Consider the following 13,376-nt stretch of genomic DNA (forward strand, 5'->3'; position numbering starts at 1 on the left):
TGTTTGTTAAACAATAGCATAAGTGAGTCCAAGAGTCCAAAACGCACCTTCAAATCATAATAAGAACCTTGCAAGCAATTTCAAAAAGTCCCTAAAACAGCCCAACATTAAATATAACAAAAAAATATAAGGCAATTAAATGTAAAAATAAATTATGGCTTAAAATGTACCTAATAACAAAATATTCAGGTTCTTGCTGCAAGTTTGTTTGGATGTTTTTGTTGATGTTAAATTACATGCTCTATATAAATAAAAACAAAATAATGTGTTTGATAAAAATTAGAACGTTAGCAGCAGGGTCCAAAGTTTCACTTCTACTTCATGGCTGTCTTGTCACGGCCACCCACACAAGCACGCAGGCATGTGTTATGATAAGTTTCACTTCTCACTTTACTGGCCAGGCCACGCCTTAAAAACGAGACGATACAAGTCAAGTCATCTGCAGTAACTCGCATTTCTGATGCATAATGTTTCCAAGCGTGCTAATAGTGCTCAGCCTCATCTTTTGCGCCTGTGGAGAAAATCCTGCGATACAAGTCACCCTGACCAACAAAGGACTTCAATATGGTAAGGCGAATCATATTGTTGTTAATACATTTCAATCACAAGTTTCAAAGGTGAAACATTTTAGTAAATGGATGCAGCTACTTTCAAATGATGGCTGGAGGGTGGCTACGCGACTTCACTCTTTGAAATAGAGCGGTGCAAGACTTTTCACGTTTTTTAGGATACTGCTGATATTTTGCTTGGACTTGTGAATGCAGACTTAAGATACGAGCTCTGTATGGTGGCAGTAAACTCGCCATAAGCACAATAACCTTTAAAGCAACAAATTGCACACACATTGGGAGAAAAAAAATACAACAGTACAAAATCCATCCATCCATTTCCCGAACCGCTTATTGATCACAAGTGTCGCGGGGGGTGGGGAGGGTGGGGAGGGGGGGGGTGGCTGGAGCCTAACCCAGACGGTTTCTGGCAGCAGGCAGGTACACCCTGAACTGGTTACCAGTTAATCCAGGCAGTACAAAGTCATATATCCTTTAACCTCTGTGAAGAATGACATATTAGTGTCGTACTAACAGGGTGAGAGCCGTTGTGACTCAATGTCTGTCTTATACTGCCCCCAGGTGGCCAGGAAGTCAAATTAGAAAGAGCAGCACATTGGCTATTGATGCAGTGTGACAAAAATGGTTTAACTATAATACATTATATTTAATTATGATTCCAGTATGTTTTTATAAAGTATAATATTGTCGAATGCTATTTTTTCCTCGTTAAAATACACATTACAACAATTGTAAACAATTATAAAGGGCAGCCTCTCAACACTGCAACACTCAAGTAAAAATGTGCTAAATTGAGGAAGACAAGAAATAGGTTGTGTACAGTCAACTATAATTCTTGATCCTTAGAGTATTTTTGTTGAAAGCATTTCACAGTATGCTATTGTGACACCTGTAAACTGTTTAAAATATTGAGGGGGGGGGGGGGAGATATCAAAACTCAAAAAGCTTCATAAATGGGTTGTGTCTCTCCCAGGAAGGCATGCGGCTGCAGGATGGATTCAGGATAGGTTGGAACATGTCACGCTCCCTGACATCAGTGGTGAAATACGTTTTGGCTTCCTGCTCCACGTAATCTACACGCTTAGAGGGTAGGATGACATTTTAGGGTGACGTACTGTATGTTCTCAGTACAGAGCATATTTTTGGTTCATTAAAAACATCCTTACCACCACCTAACTTTAATTGCATGGAAATGAAGGCAGATGAAGCACAGCAGACAACAGAATTTGAAAAAAAAAAAAGGACAATTATGTTTTTAAATTTTTATTTTATATCATTTTATAAACTACAATTGGCTCCCCTTTGTATATTTATTTCTGAGCTTTTTAAATCAATTAACATACTGTATAGACCAGGTAAAAAATATGTTTCCATTTCTGGTATTACATTGTCAATCTTAAATGAGTTCCTATCCCAATTTTTGAGCAGTTCTGTCTGCTCCTGTTAGTCGCTGGACATAGATTTATGAACAAAGATACATTGTTTTTTATTCATTAATTTTTAAGGCCAATTTTGTGAAATGTGCCCTGGTACACTGGTTGAGAAGCACTGCTTAAAGCAGGGGTCACACATTTTAAAAATAGATTACCAGTGATGTTAACATTTCTGGTGTTGATGAAAGCAACTTGTTTTGGGTGCAACACTAGATAGTGTAATATTTTAACACTACACAACAGTGATCAGTGTTGACTAGTGTTAAATTACCATCAGAGTTGTTTTAACTCAATCTCAGGGTAAAATACTTTCAAAAGTGTTGTTTGAACTATATTTTGTGCGGCTCAACATAGACACGTATGTGGACTGACGAAGAGTATAAATGTTTGAAAAATATGAAATTTACCAAATTGTGACATAGGAAGTTTTAGCCCGACACCAGCTAAATGGATACTCGCCTTGGCTCTTCTAGCGTCACTATAAGAAAGTGTGACTTTCCGGAACCGTCCGTCGAGTTCTACCAAGGCATCTCCGGCTTGAAGACGTCCATCACCGGCCTCAACGTTGCCCTCACAGGAGAATGGGAGGCCCACTGTGGGTTCATGTGAGTGGATTTCATCATTTATTTCATTGACTGAGACGAACGAGGCTTTCTCGCATAGGCGACCCAATTTGCTCCAGAGTGTCTTGATAGTTTTGATTTTGCACAGATTCAAGTCACCTGTCCTTCATGCCTCATAGTGCGTAAATATTGGCTCATTCACTGCCATTGACGGCTATCGACGTCAAAAATTCATTTGAACTATTTCTATTAGTTTAACTTTTTTTCCACTTTTGTTAACTCGAGTATGAAAACCTATAATTTTTGTTATTGTACATTTAGAACAGATATAAAATTTGTGATTAATCGTGAGTTAACTAGTGAAGTTATGTGATTAATTACAATTAAAAAAATTAATCGTCTGACACCCCTCATTTTTAATAATCTTTTCTTCTTTTTTTTTATTAGGGGCATCAGGCAATATTTTTTTTAAATTGTAATTAATCACATGACTTCACTAGTTAACTCCTGATTAATCACAAATTTTATATCTGTTCTTAACGTACAGTAAAAAAATGTGAAACTAATAAATAGTTACAATTAATTTTTTACGTCTATAGCCGTCAATGGCAGTGAATGAGTTCATATTTCTTGTGCACTTTCAGGCATGGAGGTGGATCTTTTGACATGGCCTTGTTTGGAGTGGAACTGGTTTCCATAGTGCAGCTGGGGAGAGATGCTGGCGGACATTTGTCCATAACCAGCGTGAATTGCAATGCTCAAATAGGCAACATCAACATACGTTTCTATGGCAACAGAAGGTACCACGCTCAAATCATATGGACCTGGATTTGCAATGAAATGTAAAGAAACCGCAATCTCACGTCTACAGCTGGCTCCTACGGCTGGTCGAGGACCACTTCAAGAATCACATCAGAGGTCAATTAGAGGTCATGGTGAGTGTTTTTTTTGCTTTAGTGGATATATATCACAAATGTTTGTTGTCAACAGGTAATATTCATGTCAAAACAATCGCCTTTACCAACATTTATTATGGCAAGGCACATCATATTTTACATTGGAAAAAAATCTCACGGCACACCACAAGACAAAAATGTCACAAAAAGTAGTTTAATGTGAATAAAGTGATTTTGGACCAATTAAATGATAAGCTCTCTCACGGTCATACTGGTTGGCAATCTGCCAATCACTTGTCTAACCTTGCCAGATTTGCCCTGCTGTGGACGAAGTCATTGCAAACCTGGAGAGCCACCTAAAGGACATGAAAGGTATTGCAGCATTGTTAGATGATCCTTACTGAAAGGCTTCAAAAAAAGGTTTACGTCTTATTCCGGCCTGTAATGAAAAATGTAACGTACACTCCAGGTATTGGAGGTAAATACAAACCATGTAAATGATTAAAAGTCTCCTTGAAGTAAACTTTCAGGTGAATCAAGACCTCACTCTGGACCTGCCTCTCATTGGCCTGCCTGTTGTCAATGCTTCAAGTCTTCGCCTCGGGCTCAAGGTCAGGAAACATACATAAAAGCTACTTAAGATGTTTGGTCAGTCTTTATTATGCTAACTATAACCATGCTTATCTGAACTAATAACAATGTTAAAATGTGTGTTTAAAGGGAGAATTTTACAGTATCAAAAGTCCAAAGGAGCCCCCGTTTGTGGCGCTGCCTTTCGCCGTACCTGAACAGCCATCTTACATGCTGTCCGTAGGCTTGTCTGACTTCACTGTCAACTCAGCCTCCTCCAGCTACTTCTCAGCGGATTTGCTGCAGGCCTTCATCAATGACAGCATGGTGAGTTCACCTGAAAGACAAACCCTTTGCTCTAGAGGCCACCCACCAATGCCTTTTGTCTTCCCTTTGAACATTTCATGTGAAAATGTTACTTTCTCTCCTCAGATACCACCAGGCTTCCCCGTGCGCCTTAATACAACCTCATTGGGTCCCTTCATTCCACAGGTAATTTGGCAGCTGTAAAATGACAAACTTTACCTGCACTAACTGCTATTTTAACTAGGGCTGGGAATCTTTGACTGTCTCAGGATTCGATTCTGATTTTTGGGTCTGCGATTTGATTCAGAACGATTTTAGATAAAAAATGATTTGATTGACAATAATTTCTGCTTCAATTTACGGATATGCAAAGAATTGTCATGATCTACTCCAGTCTGACTCGCTAATGCTAATTAGCGCACTACTCGTGGCACTTTTATCACTCAAAAGAACAACTATTGATACAAAAGGCTTCAGGAATGTATACAGAGAAGCATCTTAACACTCTACACTGCAAAAAAACAAAACTTTTATTGGAATAACTTGATCATGACTTTTTGCTTCTATGTGGCTACAACTTAACAGTGTATCAGAATGAGTGGAAACACACTGCCCCCAAGTGGCCAAATTGCGTACAACATGAACAGTGCTCCCAATAAAGGCACACACAAACAAGGGCAAGACAGTATAAAATAATTGAAATAAAATCGATTAGGGGACATTTAAAATCGATTCTGAATCATACTAAATAAGAATTGCGATTCTTATCAGAATCTATTTTTTGGCACACCCCTAATTTTAACCCAAAAGGATTCTTCTGCAGCTACCCGAGAAGTTTCCAGACTTGCTGATGGCACTGCAGATTTACGCCAGGAACATTCCGGTGTTTTCTTTCCACGCCGGTGCTGTCATGCTGAGCTCGTCGGGTGTCATCAAGGCTTTCGCCATCCAGCCCAACGACACCCTGACCCCGCTGTTTGAACTCTATGTGGTGAGCGCTGCTTTGTTTGTTCCATTTAATGCTATAAGTTAAGTCTAATAAAGGTGTTTTAATAACATCACACCGTGAAGCTTCCCATCTCTGTAGAACATATTTTTAAAAAATAAAATAAAAGATCCACTAAGACCCAGGGCTCAGGTTATTGAGCAGCCATCACTAATAGTTGGGGACTGTTTCGGATCAGGAAATAACCAATCATGGCTCAGCTTCAGAAAACAGGTGAGCCGTGATTGGTGGTTACTTGAGCAACTGTGATGTTGACAGTAAGTGGCAAAATGGCCGCCCCCAGAGAAGGATTAAAAACACAATCTAAATCTAAATACTATTTTTAATCTAGTGGGGTTACATAGAACATATAAAGAAAACATTTTTGGGTTGAATTCCCCTTTCTTTAAGGACTCGGACTTCAGCGGCAAAGTGCGGATCACCGACGGACGGCTGAAGGGCTCGGTGGCAATGGACAAGTGAGTGCTGCAACGCTGTCTGGATTTCAAACGTCGAAGTCATGTAATGTAATGAGGCGGCCCCTTTTCCAAACAGTTTCACTCTGAGTCTGGCAGCAACCGAGATTGGTCCCTTTAAGGTACTGCTCCACCACGCGCGTCATCTAGCATAATGGATACCTCATGAGCGCTTCCTTTTGCAGACTGATTCTTTGGAAGACACGGCACGGACGCTAATTGAGAAAGCGGTCTTGCAACAACTCAATGGTGAGTCGTGTGTGTAGCATTGTAAGAAAGGCATTGTTGGACGGATGAATGGATGAATGACTCTTTGACTGGGTACTTAATTTATACAGCAAATATTGCAGGACCCTTGATAATGTAAATACTCCGTGAGCCAGATAAAAGAGCCGAGTGGACCGTGTGTGGCCCCGAGCAGTAGTTTGATTAAACTTGGTCTAAGAAACACTTGTTGATCGAAGCCACGACATTGATAGGTGGAATCCTTGATTGCATTTGTATTGCAGAGAAACTTGCCACAGGTTTTGCTTTACCACGGACAATGCACGCTCAGCTCGTCAACCCAGTTCTCACAGTAGAAGAGGTAAGTACCGAAAGAAAATGTACTGTAGACATTGCCTTTGTTTGTTTGTTTGGGCTGATTTTTTGCACCTTCAAACAGGGATTTGTAGCTTTTGCTTCTGATGCTGAGCTGCTGGAGAATGACACCATTTTCAGCTGAGCACAATCCTGGCTGGCCTCTTATCATTTTTCGGACTCATGCTCTGCACATTATTTTTATGTTTAGTCGCTGATGAAAACAATTATAATAATCACAAAACAGTATAAGCCTATCAGACGAATCATATTTCATGTATTTACATTATACACCATACACAATAAACAACTACAAAGCCGCTTCAGATGACTACAACAGTATTTTTGTTAACACTATATGTTGTTTCTAATGTCATTTTGTGGATTTTATTGTCTTTATGCCTATGCATCCGGCACTAATGGCTTTTACATGAGCTGTAGAATAGATTTCAAATTCTGCTATTGATCTATAAGTCACTGAATGGTTTGGGTCCTGAATACATTAAAGAAATGCTGCTTAAATATATTGTTGTCACGATACCAACATTTTGACTTTGATACTATACCTGCATAAAATACCTCGATACCGGTACTGAAACGGTACCTCGACCAAACTCGAAAACATCAGCAAAAGCAGCAAAATTAAAACTGACAAAATAACTTAAAATATATATTTTTTATTATTAATTCAAAAATATTGGGATGTATACATCTTAATTTATGTACGTACTGTATATATTTATGTTTATACTGTATGTGCTTTCACATTGCATGCCACATTCTTGAAGTATGGTTTTTGACTGCATTTGATGTCATCCGTTTGAAATATTGGCAGTACAGTGGCACTCCCACGACTCAATGTAACGTTGCTTGAGTGTGCGTGGATGTCTCTGCTTCTCTCCATTACGCTCCCAATTAGTCGAATGCGTCATCAAATACTACAAACCGGGAACAATATAATTCACACTCCACTTATTTTTTGAAGAGAAGGGTAAAAAATGTGTCACAACCTGTGTCTGTTGCTCTGTCAAGTCTGTGCTAAAAGAGGCGTGTCGCTTACTTAAGGCGTTTTCCACATATCGGTTGAAAGGCGGCCATGCGTGTACCTGCCTTTAAAACAGAGTTGTCTCATATTTAATTTTTAAAGTACCGGTACTAAGAAAAAATTATACCAAGCTGTTTTTGACGCCAAAACATCAAGATATGGTACTGGTATCCCAATGCAACACTACTTAAATATAAACCCAGTATGGCTCTTAGATCAGCAGCCTTGGGTCAATTAGTGGAACCCAGAGTTGAAAGTAAACATGGTGAAGCTGCATTTAGCTGTTATGCTGCACACGAATGGAATAAGCAGCCAACAGAAGCGAAGTCAGCGCTGAGTGTAAATGCTTTTAAATCCAGGCTTATATATATATATAATTTTTTTTCTTTTTCTGTTATTTTAGTGTGAAGCACAGTAAGTTGCCTTGTGTATAAAATGTGCTATATAAGCTGCCTTGCCTTACTAACGAGGGGCTTTGTACACAACATTGGTCATCAACAGGTTAAATAGAACAGAATGTACAAGACAATTTCACCACCACCATGAAACAATAGCATCACTTTATTTTCAAACCATGTCAGTGGGAATTATCCTTTTAGTTACATGCTCACATTCTTGGAATGTAACACCACTCTAATATAAATATTATCCTATTTACAGCCGCTGTTCTTAAAATGATGCCCATAAGAAAGGCATCACAGTTCATGAAAAGAACTAAACTGCATGGATGTATGGCTGAGCAAGACACAGATCTTCATATTGAAATAAAACTTCAGGCTGCTTTGAAAAAAAAAAAAAAAGCTACTGACCAAGACACAAACCTCTCCGAATAACCATCGTTACTGAAGGTCTGCGTGGTGAAGCAAGAAACAAAAACGCAGCCTGAATGACATCATGTGAATACGAACGCAGATTTGAGGTTTGCTCAACCACCTTTTAATCCTTCCTGCTACCTGAACTCAAACTAGATCAGCTCTAACGCTTTGAGTGAATGGCACCGCGGAATAAAAGAGAAGAGAAATAAAGTAAAAAAACCTAGAATTTTTTATTGTAGATTTAGAACAGATATAAAATTAGTGATTAATCGTGAGTTAACTAGTGAAGTCATATGATTAATTACAAAACAAAATTGTTAATCACCTGACGCCCCTAATTTTTAATAATCTTTTATTAATTTTTTTAAAGATTTTAAAAAAAGAAAAAAGAAAAAAAATTTGGGGCGCCAGGCAATTCATATTAGTAATTGTAATTAAATCGCATGACTTCACTAGTAAACACAATTAATCACAAATTTTATATCTGTTCGAAATAAACATTTTTTTCTTCTTCTAGGTTTTCATACTCTTGTTAACAAAAGAAAATAAAAAAACCGTCAAACTAATAGAAATAGTTAAAATTATTTTTTAACGTCTATAGCCGTCAATGGCAATGAATGAGTTAAAGAGATTAACAGCTGTTTACAGTGCTTTTATGACATTCTTGTTGGACGAAAGGTACTGAAGGAGTGAGCTTGTGGCACGGCGTGAATAAAATAAAGTCATGTTGGCCTTGTTGGCTTTCATTTGCACACATCATTCTCAGACACACACACAACCTCACAATTTCACACGCGCACAAAAGTGGCTCCGAGGGGCCGTGGTAATTAGGCTCCACTGGCTGACGAGGTGCACCGCCAACCAGAGAGGCGTGTCAGTTCATGATGGGTGGAGACCCGCTATCATTTGTCTGCAACGGCCGCCGCCATGGGCACACGCAAGGTGCCGCGAGCCGTCGCCGCCAGCTCCTCGATTTCCGCGTTCAAGCGCCGGATAACCCACTCCATCGCCTCGCGGCCCTGACACCGTCCAACGGGGCAAAGGGTTAGGAAAAGGAGGTGAGAGAGGTGAAAGGAAAGTTCCGGGTTGTCCTCACCTTGCCGGCGTTGACAGACATGGTGCTGGCCATGAGGCCCTCCAGGTAGCTGCTCAGACTGACACCTTTCACACTGATCAGAGCCTCCTGCGTCAGCACCGTCCTGGTCAACAACAGAGACAATACAGTACGTTCAACGCAAATTGAAACAACCCGTCTCACGTTCATTTTCATTACTGATGAAACTTTATTTGCAGCTTCACGTCAAGATACGTCAATATCATTTTTGCTTCGGCGATATTTGTTTCGGGAAACTAACTATAATTCTCCAGGGATTCATGATCGTCATATTCAAGGGTCCTACCATTTACAAGGATTTCTGAGCCATCATTCATATTGTTACCAACAAAAATGAGTCACACAACATGTGCATCGTATTCACCGTTGAGACTAAAAGAAGAAGAGAATAAAACGTACTTGTCAGGATCCTGCGGATGAGGCTTATACGTCAGCTTCTCGTCCACAGACACGAGGTTAGTGAAAGATATCTGACCAGACCAAACAAAATTTGAAGTTAGTGCTTCCTTGAAGGCACTTCATTGGAACTGAACACAAAGACTTCAAACATCTGATTGACTTTTCACCAATATATACATATTTTATTTTGCTATTTTATTTATTGTGTCTTAGGTTAGCTCTGTCAGCATATAGGTAAGTAGTTCAACTTTTTGACTTCCCTTTTCAGTGATACTGAGGCAAACGTGCGGCATCACATGTTTGTGAGTCACAGAGCTAACCAACGATACTAAGGATAGACCGAGAATCGGCGCAGATATTCAGCATTTTATGAATATCGATATCTGCCTCTTTTTTTTGTTTTGATGGCCGATATATTAAAATTTTTTTAAAACTTTTTGCTCCTATGGGCGCTTTTCTCCTCTGAGTCAGCGGCTGTTGACTCCCTGCAGCATTGGCCCACCCACAGCACCATCTGATTGGTTGCTCGTGCAGTGCTAACAGCTAGCAGCAATTTGCGGCTATTAGCCCATGGGCTAGCTATTAGCTCGCGGGCTAATAGCCGCTAATTGATTAACGGCTATTTGGGAGTTATCCCAGGGTTAGCGCGTGGGTGAACAGTTAGCCCATGAGCTAAGAGTTAGCTCGCGAATTAGCAGCTATTTGGAAGTTAGCGTGCGGGTGAATAGTTACTGTTAGAATTATTAACATTGTTTTTCTGTTTCAGAATATATTCTTCAAAGTGTTTTTGATTTTAGTTAGATATGTAAAACTGTTCCCATATGGTAGAAGAATGTGGTCTGTTTTTCTCCTAAGGAAGTGAGGTGTCGGAATCCACAAGGCAGGTATGCGGGAATCTCTGGTGCAAAGCAGTTACAGAGTTCAATAGTTTATCTAGGAAGCCAATTGTTTACCTCACATCTGTTAAGGACTGAAAGAACTCAATGGGAGATGGCCTGATTGTATTCCACTCTGCTGACAGGACAAGATCAAAGGGGGGGCTGTGCTCTGTGTGGAGTTTTATGGGGGGCCTGGTGCAGGGAGGTGGTGTGGCCAAGGTGTTTGCCCACATCCTTGAGGAAGAGATAAGGAGAGGGGGTGTGTAGATTTGTTGTGACAGGAAAATGTCACATGTTGAGAAGAGACCAAATGGTACTTTCTTTGTCAATAAAGGGGGAGGGAACGATTTCTGTATATATGCATGCATGAACTTTGAGAAGAACACATTTGTGGGTGAGCTGCGATGATTGAGCAGTAGCTCAAAGTGGCTTTCAGAATCTGAAATAAAGCTGGCAAACTTGTTCACAGATTTCAACTTTGAATTTATTTGAACACGCAGAAATCAAAGAAATGATTTCCAACATTACCCCGCGAGCTAACCGTTAGCTCGCAAATTAGCGGCTATTAGCCCGCGAGCTAACCGGGTAGCTTGCGAATTAATGGCTATTAGGTTAGCCGTCAGCTCGCGGGCTAACCTAATAGACGTTTTTTAGCGACTATTTGGGAGTTATCCCGGGGTTAGCATGTGGGTGAATGGTTAGCCCGCGAGCTAACAGTTAGCCCAAGAATTAGTGGCTATTTGGGAGTTGGCATTATAGTTGGTGCAAAAGCTGATGAAAAAACCTTAAACATGTTGTAAATCGCAAAAGCTGTTTAATAAATATGTGCTTGAAGGCATTTAAGCAGTCAAGTGCTGGAGTTTTTATTATTATTAAAAATTTTGACACCAACTTTTTTTTTTTATACCAAATGTATATCAGCTTCAAATATCGGTTATCGGCCTCCCTGACTACGATAATCGGTATCGGCCCTGAAAAAGCATATCGGTCTATCTCTAAACGATACAACAAATATCCCATAATTTATAACGCCTTAATTATTGCCTAAGCTTGCCCGGAAGAACAACAGAATTGTGAGAATGTCACACGACACACGTGACTCGACGGAAGAATGGCCCAAATCATGGAAAATATTGAAAATTCATTCCGCTTAATTTGTATTTTACAGGTTCACTACACACAGTGAAATATTGATGCACAAGTATGTAAGTGGCTACTCACATTTGTAGATTTGAGCTCAAAGATCTTCTGTTTGGGGTCCACTACTGAATGTTCTTGGACATAAGTGCACGTTCTTGTTAACCCAATGATCTGCAGGAAAAAGACAGAAGTATTTATAATCTGAATCCAAACTTTTTTTTTTCAATGTAATGACAATTTGCACTTACAGATTTGGCGATGGCGGGAAGACCCCACTCCGTGCTAAGCAGTCTTTTACTGTGTAACCGCCCCTCCGTGTCCACCCGTCTGTCCAGAACATCCACACCAAACACACTGGGATTCATGGGGTTGGGGTACTTCTGCATGGCTGCCTTGGTCACCGTCTCCCATGGGTGACTGTTAAACCATGTGGGATAGTATGTATACTTTGAAATAATGGAAAATTTCACTTATTTAATGGTGGTGGGGGAGCGGGTGTTGATCTTTGCTGAGGTCATGCGGCATACATGTGTGAATTAGAGGGGTTGGGCGTGATTCCCTGCGTAATCGATGGAATAATTGAACAAATATTTGTGTGACAGCTCTACAATAATGTAACGTTTATATTACCCATAAGATTGAAATAGCCACTAGAGTTCAAGTTCCAAGCTTTTAAAACATACTGTCGAACAGTTTGTAAATTATCTCGTCAGCTGTTGACAAGAGAAACGCCCCCGTTATTACCTCATGCTGGGTAGAATGTTATGTAATCGTGGTTATGTCAGATTCCAACTTCATAAGTGATGCAAAATATGATAATGAGGGGGAAACTCCCGTATTTATGAGCTGCCCTAATTCCCCACTATCATCTTATGTTTAAAAAACGTATATCTCGATAAGTAAAAGTTTTATGCTTGCAGCACGAAACTAACAACAAGTTGAGGCATTTGCTCCAGAGACTTCCATGCTCGAACCTTTGTTTTATAAACTTCAAAACGACTGGTTGTGACGCTAAGAAGACCTACGCCTTCTATGAGAACAACACCAGCAACCACTTTGGCTACTTGAACCATTACCTTACTCAAGCCAACTTCCCTAACTTGGCTAAAGTGGCTAACCTTGTTCAAGCTTATGAAGAAGCGGCGCAATGAACGTTTTCGAGGAGGTCTAAACGTGTGACTGATTACGAAACCCAAAGAGACAATAGCACTCACTTGAAAATGTGCTCTGACGTCCAGATCTTCATTTTTGTGTCCTGCTTTGTCCGTCAGAGCTCAGGAGCCGGTTGAGCTAAGGCGATAGCGTGACCGCAGCGAGGAAGGAGAAAGGACTCACGGATAGAAAGTCGGAAGGGACAAACTTCTCAGGCGGCCTCCGGAGATAACAGGCTCCCTCTCGCGGTAGACACGTGGATATTTTTTTCCCCGTTGTATCCTATAGTACGGTATTTTATTGGATACAGTATTACGGTGGCCAACCTAATTCTGAATGTAAAGTGGCAAGTACAATAATTGCAAAGACTTGTATTATTTACTGTCTAGGCTTATGTTAGCCATTTGTATCCATCTCACTAACTTTTTGAACTATTTTACTAGCTGTGATAATGCA

At 40.1% G+C, this 13,376-nt stretch overlaps 2 protein-coding genes across 2 annotated transcripts; one reads left to right on the plus strand and one right to left on the minus strand.

Moving 5' to 3' along the window:
* Nucleotides 1-402: 402 nt before the first annotated feature.
* bpifcl (BPI fold containing family C, like) lies at nt 403-6,703 on the plus strand. The gene is made up of 15 exons (XM_086068710.1): nt 403-567; nt 1,543-1,657; nt 2,476-2,607; nt 3,210-3,365; nt 3,437-3,500; nt 3,773-3,833; nt 3,981-4,072; nt 4,182-4,358; nt 4,464-4,523; nt 5,161-5,328; nt 5,734-5,801; nt 5,878-5,920; nt 5,984-6,047; nt 6,308-6,384; nt 6,463-6,703. Exons 1-15 carry the CDS (start codon nt 468-470, stop codon nt 6,520-6,522), a joined length of 1,437 nt encoding a protein of 478 aa, XP_085924836.1. The 5' UTR covers nt 403-467; the 3' UTR covers nt 6,523-6,703.
* Nucleotides 6,704-7,965: 1,262 nt separating this feature from the next.
* Nucleotides 7,966-13,131, minus strand: LOC147179387 (PRELI domain containing protein 3B-like). Its single transcript, XM_086069998.1, has 6 exons — nt 12,983-13,131; nt 12,017-12,185; nt 11,850-11,939; nt 9,751-9,821; nt 9,334-9,436; nt 7,966-9,256 (listed from the first exon to the last, which is right to left on the minus strand). Exons 1-6 carry the CDS (start codon nt 13,012-13,014, stop codon nt 9,140-9,142), a joined length of 582 nt encoding a protein of 193 aa, XP_085926124.1. The 5' UTR covers nt 13,015-13,131; the 3' UTR covers nt 7,966-9,139.
* Nucleotides 13,132-13,376: the final 245 nt, after the last annotated feature.

This window comes from Leptonotus elevatus, chromosome 2 (genome assembly GCF_054856555.1).
Source record: "Leptonotus elevatus isolate MCC_2025b chromosome 2, RoL_Lele_1.0, whole genome shotgun sequence".
NCBI classification, from domain to species: Eukaryota; Metazoa; Chordata; class Actinopteri; order Syngnathiformes; family Syngnathidae; genus Leptonotus; species Leptonotus elevatus.

Bases quoted from the DNA above. Each gene is read 5' to 3' on its own strand.
- LOC147179387 (XM_086069998.1), bottom strand. From the start codon at position 13,014: ATGAAGATCTGGACGTCAGAGCACATTTTCAA. The intron at 11,940-12,016 runs GTAAGTGCAAAT...TTTTTCCTGCAG, and splicing joins TTCCCGCCATCGCCAAATCT to ATCATTGGGTTAACAAGAAC. The intron at 9,822-11,849 runs GTGAGTAGCCAC...TGGTCTGGTCAG, and splicing joins TTGAGCTCAAATCTACAAAT to ATATCTTTCACTAACCTCGT.
- bpifcl (XM_086068710.1), top strand. From the start codon at position 468: ATGTTTCCAAGCGTGCTAATAGTGCTCAGCCTCATCTTTTGCGCCTGT. The intron at 568-1,542 runs GTAAGGCGAATC...TGTCTCTCCCAG, and splicing joins CAACAAAGGACTTCAATATG to GAAGGCATGCGGCTGCAGGA. The intron at 4,524-5,160 runs GTAATTTGGCAG...ATTCTTCTGCAG, and splicing joins TGGGTCCCTTCATTCCACAG to CTACCCGAGAAGTTTCCAGA.